At 42.4% G+C, this 21,862-nt stretch overlaps 1 protein-coding gene across 2 annotated transcripts in view; it reads left to right on the top strand.

The window, feature by feature from the left end:
- Positions 1 to 20,219, top strand: part of PHLDB3 (pleckstrin homology like domain family B member 3) — a 52,441-nt gene extending 32,222 nt beyond the window's left edge. The window contains exons 6-16 of one of the 2 annotated variants that reach the window (XM_069947763.1): positions 342 to 497; positions 713 to 823; positions 6,536 to 6,619; positions 7,707 to 7,760; positions 8,786 to 8,876; positions 14,332 to 14,518; positions 14,612 to 14,690; positions 17,764 to 17,892; positions 18,261 to 18,444; positions 18,553 to 18,638; positions 19,114 to 20,219. In XM_069947763.1, the coding sequence (XP_069803864.1) occupies positions 342 to 497; positions 713 to 823; positions 6,536 to 6,619; positions 7,707 to 7,760; positions 8,786 to 8,876; positions 14,332 to 14,518; positions 14,612 to 14,690; positions 17,764 to 17,892; positions 18,261 to 18,444; positions 18,553 to 18,638; positions 19,114 to 19,248 (1,296 nt within the window). In that variant the 3' untranslated portion in view covers positions 19,249 to 20,219. The remainder of the gene's footprint in view (positions 1 to 341; positions 498 to 712; positions 824 to 6,535; positions 6,620 to 7,706; positions 7,761 to 8,785; positions 8,877 to 14,331; positions 14,519 to 14,611; positions 14,691 to 17,763; positions 17,893 to 18,260; positions 18,445 to 18,552; positions 18,639 to 19,113) is intronic. The other variant, XM_069947764.1, reaches the window with a different exon arrangement.
- The last annotated feature ends 1,643 nt before the right edge of the window (positions 20,220 to 21,862 follow it).

Below are 21,862 nucleotides of genomic sequence, written 5' to 3'. Positions count from 1 at the left end.
TCCCAGTGCATTCACTTATTTCACAGACACCCTGTTTATTTCAGACAGAACTGTAATACTATATTCAACCTGCAGAGGTGCTGCAGGGAAATGGAACACTTGCTAACAGGTTGTACCACCGACTGAATCCTACTGCTGGGGGATTCAGCATTTCAAGGGATGGACAATTGTTTAGAGACATTAGAAAACTTGAAAGATAAATAAGGCTTTGTGTAGGAGCCATGCTCATCAATATTCTGTTCTATTATGGGTGATGGATCTGTGTGGGATGGAGCTGTTTAGTTTTCCTGCAGAGGATGTTATTGTATGGGCGGGTTTATAGATGTACTTTTGTATACTAGATGACAGAGATGATGGAGAGTGCAGTCAAGTCTTTTGAAGACTTGGAGTTCCAGCAATTGGAGAAGGAGAGCAGCCGGGAAGAGGAGAGAGAAGCCTCGTACAGACAGATCTCCCAGAGTCTATCCCAGAAGCAGAATGAGCTGAACAAAAGAAAGGTGAGAACGTCTTGGAACTGGCAGTGGCTGTAAGCGACATGTCAATGCTCTGGACTGGCCTGGATTCTATTGACCCTGATATATTTGGGCATGCTAATGAGCCTGGATAAATATCCTGCGCACAGTCACATTGTATTTGTATTTGCTTTGCATGTCTGCAGAAATAGCTCTAAAGTGTTTTACAGGGAAACTTGACTCAACTACTTATCTTACAGGATAAAGTACTACGCTTGGAGGAGCAGGTACGGAACGCAGAAGAACAAGCGCAGACAGAGAGGCTGAGAATCAGCGAGGAGAACACAAGAGTCTTCCAGTCACTCAATAAGGTATATAGATGACGTATAACACATAGGTCTTATACCTGAGGAGTAGGTGATGGCACTTGATCATCTAGGGTGACATAAGTGTTGAGCTTATTGTCCTTTCCAGTTTTCTGGGATGTGACATTGATGTCTTGCACCTAGCAAAGGGTAGCAAAAACATGAGGAATTGTGGAGTGTCCCAGCTGAAGAATGGTTCTAGAGAAATAATGCATGATGCTTATACCGCCATATGTTGCTGTAGGAGTTAAAAAGGTGCAGGTATTCACAAGCTTGGTATATTAGAGTATACAAAAGTCCCTCATAAGTGTAACATGAAGCGCCTGGGCCCCTATGCAAAATCAGTAAAGAGACCCCGCCAACAAAACCTATAATCCACAGAAACTAATTATTGCCCTATATAAGAGACAATGCTGGTATTAGTCCCCCCCCCCCTTCCCTTCCCGTCTTCTTGGAGCCTCTTGATAGGTGGGCTTCCATGGTCTTCTGCCTTAAGGAATGGACGCGTACACGGATTTGAAACGTTTCATTAGACGTGTTAGGATTCAGTGATCCCATTTCACCTTAATCCAACAAACAATGAAGGAATGGGAATATGGCTTAGAGCCAGCTCAGCGAGTCGGTGCGTCACACCCATGCCATGCAGTGCTGTCAGCCTCATACCCTACTCTGAGCTGTCAGCGATACGTGCTAGCAAACTGATGGAATTTATACCAAACTTCTTGTCTAAAATTCTGTCCCCCATCCACTGACATATGACTAAGCCCCCTGTTACAGACATAGTGTTTCCTCCCCTACAGATCATTAGGAGGCCCCGACATCAGCAGTATTTCAATGGATCCACAGAACTGTTGCTCATATCCATGAACTGTTGGGTTCTGTATTATTATTTCTATATTCTGGGTCAGGGAAGTCCTCAACACGTTATAATAGGATGGATATAATTATATGTATGTACAAAATTCACACCCTACTATAAATATAGATGGAAAGTTGTGCCCAGTGAATACAACGTAATAGTAGATGTGAATGATAATGGTAAAGTAGTCCAGTTTAAATGCATCTTAAAGGGCTTGTCTACTTGACAGTTCCTTTCAGTTAAAAGGGTCCCAAGAAAATCAGCTGATCATATAGGGTGACATTTATGAAGCAGATTTGCCCCCTTTCTCTGTCATATGCCTGCTGTATCCCCCTATAGCTCCATGGATGGGCGGGGGTGTGGCAAGGCGAAGAGGAGGTGTGGCTCCTCCCGCGCCTGATTTACCATGCTCGAAGGTGTAAATCATGACAGAAATCTACACCTGCTAAGATGCAGGTGTAGATTTCTGCACCGGTTGTACGGCAGGCCCAGGTCTGGCCAGATTCACTAAAAGGCGTGCATCGATGGGTCAGTTGGGGGTGGGGCTTTATTTAAGACTGGCGGTCTTCCATGGTGTCCTTCTGCTGGGACCATTAGTGATCCTCAGTACTCTGCACAGGATGCTGGCAGTAAGTATTTAACTGTCCTACAGTGACACCACAGGAGAAAAGAAGTAAATCAATGTATCCTAATAGCAATGACCTTTGCTGGAGATGCAACAAAGAGAAGGGCACTATGCAACATATCTGGTGGAGTTGTCCAATGATTCAAAAGTTCTGGACGGACTTAGTAGATATGATTAATCAGATTTCAGAGATTCACATTTCTAATACTCAACAAGTCCTTTTATTAATGATCCCATTTTCGTATAATGCTTTCAAAAATTCACCAATTGGTTTTTGGTTAACAGCTGCAAAAGCAGTTATCGCTAGAAGATGGAAAACAATTCAGGTTCCTTCTTTGAAAGATTGGGCAGAAGAAGTGTACCGTTATTTTAGACTAGAAGAACTAATAGCTGAAGATAATGATAAAAACTTAATTTTCATAAGTCATTGGTCAAAGTGGATCACCTGGAGAGAAAATAACTATACTACTACCCTATCATAAAGAATTATTTGTTTATGTAAGTTCATTCTTAACAAAAACATCCTTGTACATATTTAAGGGGAATAATTCCGTGATGCTAGAAAAAATTTGGTTTTATTATAATGGTAAGATATAGTTAATTTTCTACGGTTTGCTTTATAAGTCTTTGAGTATTTAGCGATATTAGTACTTATTTGCTGCACACATATTGTATATCTTTTTCTTTTCTTTATATTTTATTATTATTTTTATTTTATTAAAACACTAACTTGATGTCGTTACATATAAGATTTAGGCTAGGTTCAGACTATGTAACTGTGCGGCTGTAATTGTGCGGCGGTATTTTTGGTGGTTCATGCGTACGCTGGAAAGTATACGATATACGGCTGCACAGTGCACACTATGTATGAATCTACGGTCCTATCGTAAACGGACCCGTAAAAAATGAACAAGACCATTGTTTGCGGCTAGAAATGCGGCCGTGGATTGACAGGTGGTCCGTACGGAGTACTTCAAAAATAGCCGGCAATGAAAGCCGATAGTAATAATAGTTAATATATTAAATTAATAAAACACATTTTCTTTGTAATAAAGTCCCTTTCGTTGTTCAATAATTTAATTCTAACGAATCCATCATTGTGCAATTAAATATACTGTTAAAATAAATATATATATAAATAAATGTATATTTATATATATTTATTTTTTGACAGTATATTTAATTGCACAATGATGGATTCGTTACAATTAAATTATTGAACAACGAAACTGATTTTATTTCAACGAAAATGTGTTTTATTAATTAAATATTAATTAGTACAGGAAGCTCCAGTAAGCCGTTAATTCATATTTCCGGCAATAGAGATTTCTGTACTAATCATCACTTTACTTTAATTAAAACATCAAATGTTTCTTCTAATTATATTATTACAATAGCATTATTAGAAGAAACATTTAGAATTATATGTGCGCTCAGCTGATTGGCTGATCGGCTGAGCGCACATATAATTAGCGGGTCCGTAGCACAGTGACTTCATTGTGCTGCGGACCAGCGAAGAGACAACATCGAGGTAAGTATAGAGCTCTCCCCACCCCCTCTCCAGCACTGCACCCCTCCCAGCAAGGAAGGGGGGTCACTTAACCCCTTCCTTGCTGGGATGGGTGCAGTCTGACATCAGTCTGGCCCCCAAGGGGTTAAGGGGGATGCAATACATCCTCCCTTAACCCCTTGGGGGCCAGACTGTAAGCAGCGATCTGTAAAGATGCTGCATACTGTAAGGAGCACAACACCGCTCACAATGATGGGTGTTGTGCTCCTGTTTGTGTGTTTTTTGTGTGTTTCTTCCTTTTTGTTTTTCAGATATCGGTATCCTGTGGACTACGTCGATGACCAGCGGTTGTTTGTTGTTTTTTTTTAATAAAATGGTCAATGAGGGGTGTGGGGGTGTTTTTATTTGAATAAAAATTTTTTTTAACTTGTGTCTTGTTTTTATTTCTTTACTTTATAGACTTAGTAGTGGAAGCCGTCTAATAGACGGAATCCATTACTAAGTTGGGGCCTAGTGTTAGCCGGTATACAATGGCTAACACTAACCCCCCATTATTACCCCAGTACTGGGAAGAGCCGGGTGCCAGTGGTCCCGGAGCGTCAAAATTGGCACTCCTGGACCGGGCGGCAGCAGGCTGGTAAGATTTAGGCTAGGGAGGGCCTAAACCAATGGCTCTTCCCACCCTGGTGTTACCAGGCTGCTGTCGTTTGGTTTTTAACCCGGCTGGTTATAAAAATAGGGAGGACCCTATGCGTTTTTTTTTAAATTATTTATTTATTTAAAAAAAAAAACGCATAGGGTCCCCCCTATTTTTATAACCAGCCGGGTTAAAAACCAAACGACAGCAGCCTGGTAACACCAGGGTGGGAAGAGCCATTGGTTTAGGCCCTCCCCAGCCTAAATCTTACCAGCCTGCCGCCGCCCGGTCCAGGAGCGCCAATTTTGACGCTCCGGGACCACTGGCACCCGGCTCTTCCCAGTACCCCTGGTGGCATTGGGTACTGGGATAATAATGGGGGGTTAGTGTTAGCCATTTTATACCGGCTAACACTAGGCCCCAACTTAGTAATGGATTCCGTCTATTAGACGGCTTCCACTACTAAGTCTATAAAGTAAAGAAATAAAGACAAGACACAAGTTAAAAAATTTTTTTATTCAAATAAAAACACCCCCACACCCCTCATTGACCATTTTATTAAAAAAAAATAACAAACAACCGCTGTTCATCGACGTAGTCCATGGAATCCGACGTAATCCCCAGGATACCGATATCTGAAAAACAAAAAGGGAGAAACACACAAAAAATACACAAACAGGAGCACAACACCCATCATTGTGAGCGGTGTTGTGCTCCTTACAGTATGCAGCATCTTTACAGATCGCTGCTTACAGTCTGGCCCCCAAGGGTTTAAGGGAGGATGTATTGCATCCCCCTTAACCCCTTGGGGGCCAGACTGATGTCAGACTGCACCCATCCCAGCAAGGAAGGGGTTAAGTGACCCCCCTTCCTTGCTGGGAGGGGTGCAGTGCTGGGGAGGGGGTGGGGAGAGCTCTATACTTACCCCGATGTTGTCTCTTCGCTGGTCCGCAGCACAATGAAGTCACTGTACTGCGGACCGGCTCTTTATATGTGCGCTGAGCCAATCAGCCAATCAGCTGAGCGCACATATAATTCTAAATGTTTCTTCTAATAATGCTATTGTGATAACATAATTAGAAGAAACATTTGATGTTTTAATTAAAGTAAAGTGATGATTAGTATAGAATGCTCTATTGCCGGCAATATGAATTAACGGCTTACTGGAGCTTCCTGTACTAATTAATATTTAATTAATAAAACACATTTTCGTTGAAATAAAATCAGTTTCGTTGTTCAATAATTTAATTTAAACGAATCCATCATTGTGCAATTAAATATACTGTCAATAAATAAATAAATATATAAATATACATTTATTTATATATATATTTATTTTAACAGTATATTTAATTGCAAAATGATGGAATCGTTTAAATTCAATTATTGAACAATGAAATGGACTTTATTACAACAAAAATATGTTTTATTAATTCAATATATTAACCATGAGAGGCATCGGCATTACTGCAGAGGATCGCAAACCCCGGTAATAGCGATTCCTGTAAACTGTGTTCCCTGCTTTCCCAGATGCATCCAGAGGTGTTTGCATCACTTTCTAAAGATTTTATTTGTTATTTTTAGTTGAACCAGATTTCCAAGTAAATGACCGTATGTTTTCAGCCTCATGTCTATTTTTTCCCACGGCCGTAGTTTAATCCGCACATTTACAGCCGCATAAAAAATATAGCCGCACACATACATAATGTGAACATAGCCTTAATCTGAGATAAAAATGCTTGCCTTTCTGTATCATATTATACCAAACAGTTTGAATATACCTGCTAAAATTGTTGATACAGTTTATATAATGCCTCTAATTAGGAAACTGTTTAAAAAAATTTTTTTGTTGAATAAAACTTAAATTGGTAAGGAGAAAAGAAGTATTGCATGGTTGAAATCACTGTACTGGCCATGTAATGCATGGACATGTTGGGTCCTCCAGGGTGAATGACACTCTTTGTTACCACTCTATGCTCAAGGATCAAGGGATTCCCAGTGTAATAATTCTGAATATTTTAATGGATACTTGATTATGAATTTTATGAATGAAGAATCTGTAACCTTACAGAATTACTATGTTTCAGGAGAAGGATCGCTTGCTCGCTCTTAATGCATTGAATGAAAAAAGCTCCGACCAACAAGACGGGACAGAAGGTTATCCTAAAAAAGTGAGTAACATCCTTATGACTGTTATGTCACATGTCATTCTGTTCACTATCAATTCTCTTTTTCCCAGTTTTCTACCTTCTCATCCTCCCTTCACTATAATATTGCATCTTCCCCTTCCCCTCTCTTTAGCCCTACCTCTCTTTTTTTTTTCCTCCTATCCTCACACTGAGCAAAAGCGGCAGAATTCCACGTCGGATCTCTACGCCTATGAGGGCTCACTCTCCTCCGCTTCTGTTGCTGTCCCCTTACGGGACGATTATCGTTCACATTATTGTTAACAATAAACGATCCAAACAACGCTATTGCGAAAGACCTGAAATCGTTCACCTATTAACATGGAACGATAAAAATAGGTCCAGGTCTTATTAAACCATCAACGATTTCTCGTTTGGTCGTTAATCGTTAACTGCTATTCAACCGCACGATTATCGCTTAGAACGACTTAACGATAATGTTCACACCGCTGTCTGTATAACCTATTCATTTTGACGGATGCAAAAACTGACGGAAAAACAGATGCAATTGTATGCCATCCGTTAGAATCAGGTTTCCATTGAATTACATTATAAAGAAAAATGGATCCAAACTGTTTTTCTTTCAGCGTATACAGAATGAGGTGGACCACTGTATGTTCTGTATGTTAAAACTAACCTTTTAAAAACGGATCTGTTAAACGGCAGGCAGATTTAGAGTTTTTTGTTTTATGTTTCCAGACTTTTTTTTTTTAGAAAGCCAGTGTAAGATCTGTGCCCCTTCAATTGTGAAAAAGTCATGGGCCTCGAATAATTCACAATGACCTTGACTTGCATTAAAGAAAAAATTATTACTTTCACATTTTTTATTGCAAGGGTCTAATGGTCAAATACTGAATGGTCAGTCTGACCCTTCAGCTGTCCCTCACCCTGTGAGATTTGCTAGAGAGATATCAGGTCATTCCCCTCTACCCCACCCCCATTCTACCCTCTCTTGGTCCCCAGACACCTTGTCCCATCTACCCCCACCACCACCTCTGCCTCCTTTTATCTCTCATTGAACTTTTGCACTTGTTCTCTTACACTTTTGAGACAGTTCTCTTGTTTTAAGTAGGACTCCAAAATAGTGGAGCTCACTTCAAAGCATGAACCCATGCACAAATTAAAAGTGAGTACACACCGAGGGCTGTGTTCGTGTTTCTGTTTTCTACTTGTGTCCTCCCCCAATCACAAATAATCTAACTGGTTTTTGGTTTGACATGGAAATTTACTGGAAAACATTCAATCGGTGACACAATTATCCATTGTTTGGCGATTATGGGAAACTACATCAAAGCACACCACTGCCCCCTGCAGGCAGATGGGAAAATTACAATTTTATTTTGATTTTAAGTTTTTTTAATCTCTTCTGTCATCTCCTTGCTCTCGCTTGTAAACTCCTTCAATATATTCAGTGTGATTCTGCCTATTGATTTGAATGGTGATTTATACCCTCTTTTTTTATTTGGAATCAGATTAGCAAATCATCAGCAGTATCACCAGATTTATCAACTTGCAGATTCACCAGTCTATAAAATACTATAGGAAAACTATTATCTGTTCATCTATTATTTTAGTGCTTTTAGCAATATTTCACCCCCCCATACACACATTTATTATTGCATTCTATTACCTGGTGATTTACAATCTGATTTGTGGGTCAGACAGAAAATAAACGGTTATTCCAGTGTCTGATATTAAAATAGCAGACTGTGAGCTCTCAAAAAGCAGCGCCACACCTGTGCATGGTTGTATCTGGTATCGCAGCTCATTCTTACTGAAGTGAATGGGATTGTTCTGCAATACGTTAAACCACCCATGTACAGGCTTGGTGCTATTTTTGGCAAAAAGCCTTGACTTTCTATTCCTGAACAAATACTTTTAAGTGACTGTACCACCAGGCCCAGGGTGAAGCACTGGAGGCGGGCCAACCCACCCTTAGTGGGAAGAAACTCCAGCCCCTCCATGACGTGACTCCATTAGATACAATTGAACCCTATCATAGAGGGGCTGGGGTTTCCTCCCACTAAGGGTGGGTCAGCCCGCCTCCAGTGCTTCAGCCTGGGCCTGGTGGTACAGTCACTTTAACTAATTTTGTAATCAGAATAAAAAAATGAAAAGAAAATATTGACCTTTGCGTAAATTGTCCACTAGGGGCTCCAGAGAACCTCCAGCCTGCCCAGGAGAAGAGGAAATGCACCATTTGTCCGGCAATCTGACCGGCCAGTTTCTCTCCACGGCAACAGTAAGTGACCTTAAAGTCTGTCTTACTAATGTGGCAAAATTGTTTTTATCTGTATTTGTGGAGGTCCAGTTATCTGTTGCGGAACACTGCGTCTCTTCATGTTTTCTTAGCTATACCTTGGAAGTAGTGCATAGACTTATAGAAAGTCTATCACACTCACAGATTTCTCAAGAAAACTGAGAAGAAACAGCTTTTTTGCCACTTTGCTTTATTGATTGGTGGGAGCCAAAGCACTTGGACCCCCACTGATCAAAATGTCTGGCTCTATGACATGTCAGATAGGTATCCTTCAATCATTTTATAGTGAAAAGTTTTACTAGGTGTTAACATCTTTTTGTTAGCTCTTTGATGTTTTTAGGATCTCTGCTTGCTGTGAGTTAATATGAACAGTGATTTCAATATAAGAGCCAGAACACCGAGCCAGATACGTCTCATAGCTGATGGTCTGTTATTGGAAAAAAAAAAATCACTCATATTTGATTCATTCAAGTAGCCAACAGATTTGAATTAAATATGATGACTGATTCTGATTAAAGTGTACCTGTCGTTATAACCACCTTTTGACATGTCATAGAGACATATTAAAAGTTTTGATAGATCTGGGTTTGAGTGTTCAAACTCATACCGATTAAGAGAACGAGCCGGGAGAAGACCACGCTGAGGCACGTCCACCCCCCACTCTGTGTGAGAAAAAAGACTCAGGCTTCATAGATTTACATTATGAGCCCACCTTGTCACATGACACAGAGCTAGGAGAGAACTGTGCTTAGCGCAGTCTTCTCCTGGCTCGTTCTCCCGATCAGTACGGGTCTGAACACTCATATGCGCACCAATCAAAACTTTTGGCATGTCTCTGTAAGACAGGTACTCGCCAATGTGCAAACTCGAACAACACAGTAAAGTAGTAAGACCAGAACCTATAATCAAATGGATAAAGAGATGACATTGTTGCCTATGTCACTTCTAACACAAGACCAGAAAAAGAGGAAAAAAAAAAAGAAAAGAAAAAGATAAACCACAAAGAACCAGACAGACTGGCGGGGGAGGGGAGACAGAACACAGGACACGAGAGGAAAGGCTACAGAGAGGTTGCACTATCGTTTGGGGGACAAGTAGTACGATGAGGCCTGACATTAGTGGACTCCCTTTCAGCCCAGAACACATCCCACAGGTTCCAGACTTGCTTGAGGAGGTCCAATCTATTGTTAAGCATTGCTGTTTACTGTTCCATGTTTCTCACATCAAGAATGCGAGCATATAGGTCGTTTTGTGTGGGGGAGACCGTCTTTCTCCAGAACCAGGCTACTAGACAGCGTGCCGCTGTGAGGATATGAAGCAACAGTTTTGTGGTCTTGCGCCCCAATTTCAACATTGAAGAGGTAGAAAACAGGGTCCAGTGCGATCTCAATGCCCGCTACTTCCCTGATCAGACTCTTCACCATCGCCCAGTAAGGGGCAATTAGGGGGCAAGACCAGTAAATGTGTTGAAGAGAACCCACACCCCCCTGACATCTCCAGCAGACATTAGGTAGTATAGGATTCATGGCGTGGAGGAATTTGGGTGTGTGATACCACAACAACATCAGCTTGTATTGATTTTCTTTATAAGTAGTGCATATGGAGGTCTTAGCAGCCCTATCCCAAATCATATGCCATACAGACTGGGTGAGCTGCCTACCAAATAGTGTCTCCCAGCGCTACATGTAGGGGTATCGCACTTCCTCGTCAGGGGGAGGGCTATTCAGAATACAGTATATATCAGATATAAGGCCCTTGGTGGACACACCCGCTTTACACAACCTCTCGAAGTCTGTGGGAAGAGAAACCGTAGTAGAAGAGAAAAGGGTAAGCATAAAGTGCTTTATCTGCAGATATTGATACTGCGCTGAGGGAGGTAGGTCATACTCTGCAGCTAAAGACGAGTAGGGCAAGAGGGTCCGGTCTCTAGGGTTAACAATGTCTGCAAATCGAAACAGCTTGTTAGCGTGCCAAACTCTAGACATACTACTCGTCAGGCTATCCGGGAGACCTGGATGAAAGAGAAAGGAGGTCATCGGGGAGCATTTGGAAACTAAGGGGTATTTTTTGATACATGTACGCCAGATTTGTCTTCTGTGAATCATAGGGCCTAAGGCTGGTCCTTGGAGGGGTGTGTCTGAAGTAGACCACAAGAAGGAGTTGGGGTGAGCAGGAGCTATCCATAATTTCTCAAACAGCATCCATTTCATGTAGGCCAGAGGCGCCGACCAGGCTGGGATGTGGCGGAGATGCGCCGCCCAGTAATAACAAACCAAGTCAGGGAGGGCCAGTCCTCCCAGAGATTTGGGAGCTTGCAAAATATTTTTAGCTATCCTGTGACGTCTATGGGCCCACACGAAACGCAGGATGGAGGTTTGGATCGCTTTCAATGCACTCATAGGGACTTGGACTGGGAGGGTCTCAAAATAGTACAGGATTTTAGGTAAGATAGTCATTTTAACTGCCGCTACTCTCCCTAGTAGAGAAATGGGTAGTGAGTTCCATTTATCCAGTAGGGTCCGGATCTCCGTGAATAGTTTTGGAAAATTGTGGGTATATAGAGAGGAGTAAGAATTTGTAATTTGGACCCCCAGGTATTTGAGTGAGGTGCTTCTTGAGTTATAGGTAAAATTTCTCTTCAGGGTGGTTAACAACGGATTGGGGATATTAATCGGTAGGGCTTCCATTTTAGATGCATTTACCTTATACCCGGAAAGGCAGCCAAAATGAGTCAGGAGGGTGTGAAGGTTGGGGAGGGAAATATGAGTCAAGGTAAGTAATACATTGTCCGCAAAGAGGGATAGCTTATAGTCTTTCCCGCGGATTTGCACCCCATGAATGTCCGGGTGGTTCCTAATGGCAGCCACCAGTGGCTCGATGCACATCACAAAAATTAGTGGTGAAAGCGGGCACCCCTGATGGGTGCCATTATGAATAGCGATCGTCCCCGACATAGCATGGGGGAATTTTATAGAGGCTGTGGGGGAGGAGTACAGGCCGCCGACCGCTCTTAGAAATGCTCCACGTACCCCAAACGTTTCCAAGACCCGTGTCATGAATGGCCAACTCAGGCGGTTGAAGGCCTTTTCTGCGTCAAGGCCTAACAGTAAGGCCGATCCATCTTCCTTATTGACCGCATCTATCAGATTGACAACTCTTCTGGTGTTTTCACCCCCCTGTCAACACGGAACAAACCCAACTTGGTCTTTATCAATGAGCTGTGGGAGCCATGTCGACAGGCGGGTGGCAAGAACCTTAGTGAACAGTTTGAGGTCAGCATTCAGGAGGGCGATTGGGCGGTAGCTACCGCAGTCCGCTGGGTCTTTACCTGGTTTGGGGATTAGGGATATGTGGGCGTGTGTCAGAGATGCTGGAAGGGGAGTCCCGGCCAGAAACACGTTAAAGAGATTTAGTAAGTGAGGAGTTAGGAGTGGTGCAAAAGTACGGTAGTATAGGTACGTGAGACCATCGGGTCCGGGGGATTTACCGGTGGGTAGGTCTTTCATTATGTCTCCCAGCTCCTCCGCAGACACCTCTGCGTTTAGAGCTTTCTGGGCTTCCGGTGGCAATCTGGGGAGGTGGCAATCCGCCAGGAACTCGTCAAAGAGCTCCAAGCGCTCTGCGGTGTCCTCCGGTAATGTGGTAGGCAAATGGTAGAGGCGGGCAGAGTAATCCCGGAACTTTTCAGCTATGGCTGAGGGATCATGAAGCATAGTACCGTCTCTATCTCTGAGTGCGTGAGGAGTCTGCTGCTCAGTGCGATCGCGAAGCTGCTTGGCTAACAATGTATGGGCTTTGTTCCCTCTTTCGTAATATTTTTGTCTGGTATAGAGAAGCAGCTTCTCAACGTTGTGCAAAGCCAAGTTCTTCACTTTCGCCCGAAGGCCTATGACCTTCCTAAGTAAGGGTGGTGAAGGAGCGGTTAGTAAATCAGCTTCTCGCTGTCGCAACTGGGCAGAGAACTTCTCCATCATATGGTTCCTGTCCTTCTTTAGCTTGGAGCAAAGAGAAATACGATACCCCCTCATAACTGCGTCATGGGCCTCCCACAAAACCACCGGGGACTCAAAAGAGCCCAGATTCTCTGTAAAGTAAGCCGTCAGAGAGGCAAAAAGGGAGTCTCTTAGGTGGGGGGTTTTAAGAAGCGACTCATTGATGCGCCAATGACAGGACCTCACCCCAGGGACAGTATCTTTAAGGACTAATAGGATGGGGGCATGGTCTGACCAGGAGATAATGCCCATAGACGCATCTGACATATGCTGAAGTCCCATAATATTACTGAAGAAGTAGTCTATTCTTGTGAAAGTCCTGTGCGGGGACGAGTAAAAAGAATAAGACTTGTCCCTGGGGTGATTGATCCGCCATAGGTCATATAAGGAGTATTGTCGCATTAATTTGCGAAATTCCCTAGCCATGTTAGCGGAAGAAGGAGGGGTTCGTGGGTGTGTCAGGGAGAAGCGATCCATCTGTTCAGAGAATATCATATTAAAGTCTCCCCCGAGTATGAGTATGGAAGGGGGTAGCCGCGAGAGCTTCAGTAGGAGCTTACGGAGAAATCGTATTTGGTGGGTGTTAGGGACATAGACGTTACATAGGACAAGACAGGTACTCTTTAAGTAAAAAACATTGCTGGGCCAGGTGTAAGCAACCAGCTAGTGTACTGGTGAGTATGAACAGAGATGCCTGACCAAGCATTTGCACCAGGCCTAGTGAATGTTAGGTATACATCTTGACACTTGCAGGAACTGGTGTCCCTGCTACTAAACACAATTTACCCAAAACAAGTCCCACAAAAATTTGGATTTCAATAAATTGCAAAGTGCAGGCTGTATTACTCACTGAGCATTGTCCAAACTGAATACAGTTGTAACAAACTCTCTGCTGTGAGATGTATTAGAAAATGTGAACAAGAACTGTACCATTTACTGACAGATAGCAGATGTCTTGAAAATTGTGACGCACTGAAATGCAGATTATATTAGAAAGCTGGTAAGAAGTTCATTGTGTTGAGGTTTGTTAGTTTTGTTGCCTAATGTTAATGATAATGTTAAATTATCATAATTACCATGTCTGTGGGAGGATCAATCGGATCTGACATATTGGATATTTACCATCAGATCATTGTTTCTCCTGGAAACAAGTAGTCACCTACCGGTTAATGTGTGCAGCTCTTATGTAGACCTTTGTGTCCCCCCCATGTAGTGTCATCCTGCCGTATAGTGTTGCTTTACTCCCTTTTTTTATCTACAGTCAGTATAAGAGGAGGAAGGTACAAAACATTAACACATGATGCCAGGATCAGACTACACAGGGTTTGTTTGTGGTCTGTTACCATGGAGACACACAGGTCTGCAAAGAAGCTGCATACACAAAATCTTAGGAGATTTTTAATTAGTCATAAATTGATAACTGACTGTCTCTCATCATCCTGTAGCATGTCTGGAGAGCGCCGGCCTGGCTCTGCATCTTGCCGTATCTTCCAGCAGTTCTGGCGGTAAGATCGCCTTAGCCATAAGCCCAAATCTTCAGATTGCAAGGAATCGAAATCTACAGGGAGAAGAAAGAAGATCTTGTGGGGGAAGACTGCAGAGCAGCACTCCCCGGCTTCCTGTGACATACAGGTAATCCTTGTATACTGACTTCTTATGGTCTGTCCTTATCCTTATCATCACATATTCTTTACTTAAATTACATTGCTTCTTCCTTCTCCATAGACCCATACCTAAAATAGCAGAGATGGAGCGTCAGTTACTTGAGGCCATGGCAGAAAAAGAGCGCCTCCTAAAGGCCAGGGTGAGTAATGACCTTTACTAGATACACATGAGTGTGGGTCAGTACATATTGCTCTATCATGTGTCCCCTTGTGCGTCAGCACCATCTATAGATGCACCTATTATTCCAGGTGATAGGTGACAGGTGGTAATTGTTTCAGGTAGAAATGAGCGAATCTCCAGTAGGAAAAAAAGTAAAGTGCTTCTCTCCTATCTGCATTCTGCTCATCATGCTGTGGGCTTTAAAGTCTGCTTTGCTCCGTTTGCTTTGCTCCTGGGAAAAGATGGATCCAGTCCTGGGAAACTGGGGACAGAGCGGAGCAGGATCTGGGCACAGAGCGAAAAAGACTTCAAAGCCCACTGCTTTGAGTGGATTCCAGATAAGAATGAAGCGCTTTGCTTCGTTCCTACTGTAGATTCGCTCATTTCTAGTTTCAGACATGTTAGTAAAGGGGGCAGGGACTATTAGTTGATCACTTACACTGCAGTGACTGAAGGGGGCAGCAATGTGTTGGATTTGCTCTCTGTCCCTGCAATACAGCTGGCCATAGACATCATATATTTCTCAGCAGAAATATCTGTCTTTGGGCTTTGTTGGTAACAACTTACTGATGGTTTCCATGATCTGATGATCCTATTCCATGCGAGACACATCCACCTTTGCCTCTTTTGTACTTCTCTGTATTTTTTGGAATAAATCACCTTTCACACGTATGCTGGTGTGCTGCGGAACATCTTTACATACTTTTGGGGATCCCCGAGCCAGGGGACTATCTATTCTATCTATTCATCTATCTATCTATCTATCTATCTATCTATTCATCTATCTATCCTTCCTAATATCTATCCATCTAATGAATCATCTTCATACTCATTAGATGTCGGATCATGACTTTGCATGGCCGCACCGAACAACAGCCATTGTCAGTGCCATTGTCCTATCTATCTATCTATCTATCTATCTATTATCTATCTATCTATCTATCTCCTATCTATCTATCTATCTATCTATCTATCTATCTATCTATCTCCTATCTATCTATCTATCTATCTATCTATCTATCTATCTATCTATCTATCCATGTCCTATCTATCTATCTATCTATCTATCTATCTATCCATGTCCTATCTATCTATCTATCTATCTATCTATCTATCTATCTATCTATCTATCTCCTATCTATCTATCTATCTATCTATCTATCTATCTATCTATTCATCTATCTATCCTTCCTAATATCTATCCATCTAATGGATCATCTTCATACTCATTAGATGTCGGATCATGACTTTGCATGGCCGCACCGAACAACAGCCATTGTCAGTGCCATTGTCCTATCTATCTATCTATCTATCTATCTATCTATCTATCTATCTATCTATCCATGTCCTATCTATCTATCTATCTATCTATCTATCTATCTATCTATCTATCTATCTATCAATTCATCTATCTATCCTTCCTAACATCTATCCATCTAATGGATTAAATTTCTCTCGCGTTTGGTATACAAGGCCAAAATTGATAGAGTCCACAAGGGGTTAAGCAAACATCTGCCAGAAGTGGAGCTTCCCTTTATTAAATCCCTTCCAGCCTCATTGTGTTCTCCACCGTCAGCCAGCCCCATCCATTGAGCTGTGTGCAGGGCTGAGCTTTAGTGCAGCCGTCTGACCTCGCTGTCACATGACTGTCATACTAGTGCTTCTGCTTTTTGGAGGCGAGCCCTAGCAACAAGCTTTTTCCTTTGTGAGTCCGACGACAGGCAGAGAGGTTGCACAGGACACAGGTATGGACTCTCTGCTACTGTCTGGTGTGTATGTGCCTGGGCTCTTAGTATGATCGACCTGTGTATGTGTGTATATGTGTCTCACCTAATACTATATAGGTTATACAGAACTTATTCCTTATACTCTCTCATTGTAACTTCAATGGAGCAGCCTGTCTGTGCTGCTCCCCAGCGAGTTGTGTCCTAACCCGAGTTGACAAACAAGTTTTTCATGTTTGCTCTGCGCCTTTGCAAACACAGCAAATAAGAGGCTCAGCATTTAAAGAGCGTTTCTTGTAAAAAATAAAAAAGATCTGCAGCTAAAACTCCTAGAGTCATCCTCGACTGTCAGATTGTCATACATTGTATCCATTACTTCTATTCAAAAGTTGGATGACAACCAAATTCAGTGACCAAGGAGCTGTCACCCAGCTTTCCCAAACTCTAACATTGCCCAGAACTGTGATGGGGGAGAGGTATATTACTATATAACTATGCTGATGTCAGTCAGGGATCTGTGAAATCTGGGTGACGCACTAGGGCAGTCTGCCATTGAGATAAGAAGTATCTGATGTCCTGGAGTAGTGACATATTGAATTATAAAGGGAATAAATGAAATAATTGATTTTACAACTATATGGTGGTGGAGGGTCACATGATATCATTGTCCATCGCCCCCTTAAAATTCAGGAAAGAATGACCTTTGGCAAAATGTTGGGACAGGGGAGAATGCCACCAAGTTTTCCAGCTTCTGGCTATTAAGGGGTTAATCTATAATAATTGTCCCTATAGCTGGCTGTATACATGTTGGCCAAACCCTGAACTGTACAACCACCTAATGTGCTAAAGGGAACGAATCTGCTCCCAAAAAGAAGCGCTTTGTGATAAAGTACTGACTCTGCTCTGCTACATCTGCATGTAGTGACAGCAAACAGAAACTAGGTCGATGGATATTATAGCACACAGCAAAGAATATGTCTGAGACAAGAAAACCACATTGCTGAACCCAGAATTTATGAGAATAATACCGTTTATTATCTCTCTTGGAGCAGCCATTGTTTTTATAGGGTGGAGTTCACACATAAAGTGATTGTTTGAGTAATAAGCGGAGGCCAAGCGTGACTTCATACGCTTCAGTGTTTCACAATGCATCGCCTGTGTCGGTGCTGACACCTGGGCTCTGCTCATGTCCTTGCGCGGTTCTTCTGAGGGGTTCACACCTTTCCCCGGTTTAAGGAGCTTTGCCTTGCAAAACCAAGCAGAGGCGCTGCAGAATCTTGCCTACTTTGTGACCACATTGACAGTCTTTTCGCCTTTGCTTCATCCCAGGAGGAGAAGAGAGCAGCTAAAGAAATGACGAAACGTCTAGAAGCAGAGCAAAACCACGTGAAGGAAGAAGCATCTGTCTCCAACCCCCCCATAGTGCACGTGGCCGTACCTGAGACGACAGCCGAGCCGGTAAGTCCACACACTCACTTTTAGTCTGTATAAATTGATGAGTAACATTGCAGATTTATTAGGTTTTGCCTTAATTATTGTAGATGCAATATGTTTCATATGCCAATCACATCCAGAGCTGAGCTCATAATTCTGCCATTTTTCGTAGTCAAATGACAGATACTTTGGTTGTGTGATTTAGAAGCGATTTGCTGAAGCGTGACGCATAAATGTGTAGCCCTAGCCTAAGGAAATAGGTGAAGGTTCAAGCTCAGGCACATATAAAGGACATTATAGATGTCACTGATGCAGCTATATACAAGCAGGGCAGCAGGAATCTTACACAGGCTTATACACAGGTTACAGAGCTATCTCCATCTTCTCTGCAGCCGCCTCTTGACCTCAGATCGTATCTGGAAGCATCGGGACACAGCGTAGAGACCTGTCCTCATGTACGGGTCAGTGCCATGTGCTGCAAAGGTTACCTGGTAAAGATGGGCGGCCGGATAAAGACGTGGAAGAAGCGCTGGTTTGTGTTTGACAGGCAGAAGAGAAGACTGGCCTACTATGCAGGTATGTGTCATCTTATTTCCTTCTCGATAGATGGCGCCACAGTTTAATATAATGGATCTATGTGATGTATACATGTGTGTATAATATGTGTGTAATGATGTTCTGCAGACAAAGAGGAGCAGAAGCTGAAGGGGGTGATCTACTTCCAGGCAATAGAAGAGGTTTACTATGACCACTTACGCAGTGCTTTTAAGGTAAGTAATGTAGATGGGAAATTATTATATGTTAGATAATATAGTCCTTACGGTAAGGTTTCCTTCAGATCTGTGCTGGAGCCTCTATTAAGATTCTGATATTTAATAATAAGAATAATATTTTTTTTTAACTTAAACCTTTGCGGAACCCAACCATGGAAAACTTTTTATAGCATCCTTTTATAGATAGCCAGTCAAATGTTCCAGCCCAGGGTCCCTCACTGTACTGTCCAGTAAGCATGTGTCAGTCAGGCATCCCCTCCATAGATAGACAACCAGAATGTCCCCACTATAGCAGTACCAAAATGGTTACATGCAGTGCCGAAGTGGAGCCTTATACCAACCATAGTCACCAATTAATCTCCAAACACAGGGAATGGAAGGACTTCTCTATCCGCCCTACAGTTGTCAGACATTGCCTTGTTTAACTATCTGTGTGATTCAACATATACTAATTCACTCTTTACTCCTCCAGAGCCCACACCCCAAGCTGACATTCTGTTTGAAGACCTTTGAGCGTCTGTTTTGTATGGTGGCACCGACCCCAGAGGCCATGAGGATATGGATGGATGTAATGGTCACGGCAGCTGAGGAGAACTCGCGGTACTGAGAACTCAAAGGACTTGTGCAAAAGGAAAAGGGGAAGATAAGCATGTGTAGCACAGACTTGTGATAAAAAGAAGGAACTTGTGAGAGAAATATGACTGACGCCACAGAGGGAAAAGAAAGAACTGTTTTGTGTGAGGCATATGACCAGACTATGGGATGTTTTATGGGGCAATCCCTGGTGACCACTGTTATATGTATAAACGTCCATTCATCCATCTGCTCCTGTGAACTTTTATTTGACCTATCATGGATGTAAGATAATAATACTAAAGGCCTCTCAGGCCTACCGGACATCTATATATGTATATACATTAAGCATAAGGAATGGTATACTATATACATTTATCCAGAGAGCCTACATTCACAACAAAACATAGGGAACACTGCTTTTTTGTACATTATTTCCCATGACTTCAGAGCTCAGGTTAAAGCATATGACGGCTACAGACGGATATTTTATGGTCAAAACAAACACTTTCAGATCCCTCAAAACCGGAGGTACAAAATGGCAGCTCTGACCGTGTTGTGGGATGTGATTGCATTGGATCTCCTGGAAGATGGCCAAGAGCCATTGGAAAATCACCAAAGACATAAGGAAGGAGACTTTTTTTGGAGGAGATGCTCAAGACATTGTGAAACTAAGTCCAGGTTTCCCAGCCATGTATTAGGACTGTCTAGAATAAGTCGCCTTGTTGACTATGGCAACCAGTTAGACCAACTTTCTCAAATTACAAAAGAAATATGAAAGGTGGTCATGGAACTGGTTGCTTTGGGTAACAAAGGGATTTATATATAGAGACAGTTGTGATACTTAAGGCGCCAGGTGTCTGTAACTAAACCACTATTTGTGCTACATGATGCCTGGAACAAGCCGCAACCAATGTGAATGGTGTGCAGTTTATTATACCTCATACGACCCCACAGCCATCATCTTCTATGGTGTGTGAATAAACAGAACTCCTTCCTGAAATATATTGATGGTTTTGGATTGTGTATTGTTAGAACTGAAGCTTTTGCTGGTTACAAAGATTATGTATGTGTTAGTAGGAGGCCTGTCATTGTTGGAAATGAATAATATAATGTAGCATGCCAGGAATTACAGAAATGTCCATATTGTGCAATGTTTTAATTTAGTTTTGCTGCTAAAGGACATTTATAAATAAAGTTGGACAGTTCACATTGAACCTGGGGGTGACCTTGTTGCCCATAGCAACCAATCAGAAGTTTGCAGTAATCTGGACTGAATCCAAATCATACGAACCGGCTGTGAATAGGGATTTTTTAAGAAGGGTCTTTTAAGAAGTGCCGTCTACTCTCCGGGGAAATAAAATGTCTAAAAGAAATATAAATCAACAGCTGATTTGAACAATTTACAATTTGTTCCATATTACTGTAAATTCAAAGTTCCTGTTCTATAATTTGCTGGAAAAAATAAAACCTAGATTCTGGTTGTTTTTTTTTATAGCAAGGACCTTGTTAATGCTGAGGCCTATCATGTCTGCTGGCCACCATTTGTTTGTGACATTAAAAATGTAACGTAATTATATTTGCCAACATTTAAAAAGCCAAAATTGAGACATTTAGGGTGCATGTACAGGATCCGCAGCAGATTTGATGCTGTGTTCAGTTATTTAGTTAAATCTGCTGTTTATCCACACCATAAAATCTGCTGCGAAGCCTGTACGTGTGTAGCTACCCATAAAGAGATTATCCGTCCAGGACCCCTTTTTGCAGAATTCATGGGGAAGGGGTGGGGAAAAAAATAACATACCCTTATCACCCTGACCCCCGCGCTGCCACAAATAATCAGCTGCTACGGTTCCCAGTGTTCAGCCGCTTCTGGGTTATGGGACTTGATGTAGCCGGCTCGCTCAGCCATTCAGTGGCAGAGGGGGGGACACAGCTACAGCCAGGGAGCAGCTGTGCAGGTCTGCTATGTCACATCCTAGAACCCGGAAATGGCCACACATCAGGGACTGAAGCAGCGAAATACAGCTAGCAGCAGGGGAAATACTTGAATGTTATTTTTTTCACCCATTCCCTTCCTGGACTTTCTGCAAAAAGGGATCCTGGACGGTCAACCCCTTTAGGGTGTGTTCACACGTACAGGATCTGCAGCAGATCCGCAGCAGATTTGATGGCCCAGAGTTACTTTGCATTGAATCTGCAACTTCAAATCTCCGCCATCAAATCTGCTGCAGATCTGCTGCAGATCCTGTATGTGTAAACGCATCCTTAGGGCAATCACACAGGCGGATCTGTTGGGAGTCTCACGCACGAAATCTGCAGCTAATCCACAATACACGTATTATTATTCTTATTAACACGTGTATTGCGGATTAGCTGCAGATTTTGTGTGTGAGACTCCCGGCGGATCCGCCCGTGTGAATTTACCCTAAAGCCTCTCTGAAGTGTGTCTGAAAACCAACAGAAATGTTTGCTCAAACCTAGTGCCTTTTTTTGGTCTGGTCCGGTCAGGACTGTTGGCAGTATGCATATTGTGTAACCTGTTGCCAAAATGCAAGATGCAAGAATATGCATTTTAAATGTAGAGAGATACCTAAAAGCAGCCATTTTCTGGAATGAATCACAGCCACAAAATGGTCACCTTGTAA

This window comes from Dendropsophus ebraccatus, chromosome 12, assembly GCF_027789765.1.
Source record: "Dendropsophus ebraccatus isolate aDenEbr1 chromosome 12, aDenEbr1.pat, whole genome shotgun sequence".
In the NCBI taxonomy this organism is placed as follows: domain Eukaryota; kingdom Metazoa; phylum Chordata; class Amphibia; order Anura; family Hylidae; genus Dendropsophus; species Dendropsophus ebraccatus.
Note: the sequence above shows the minus strand (reverse complement) of the source record. Positions and strands in the feature narration are given on the sequence as shown.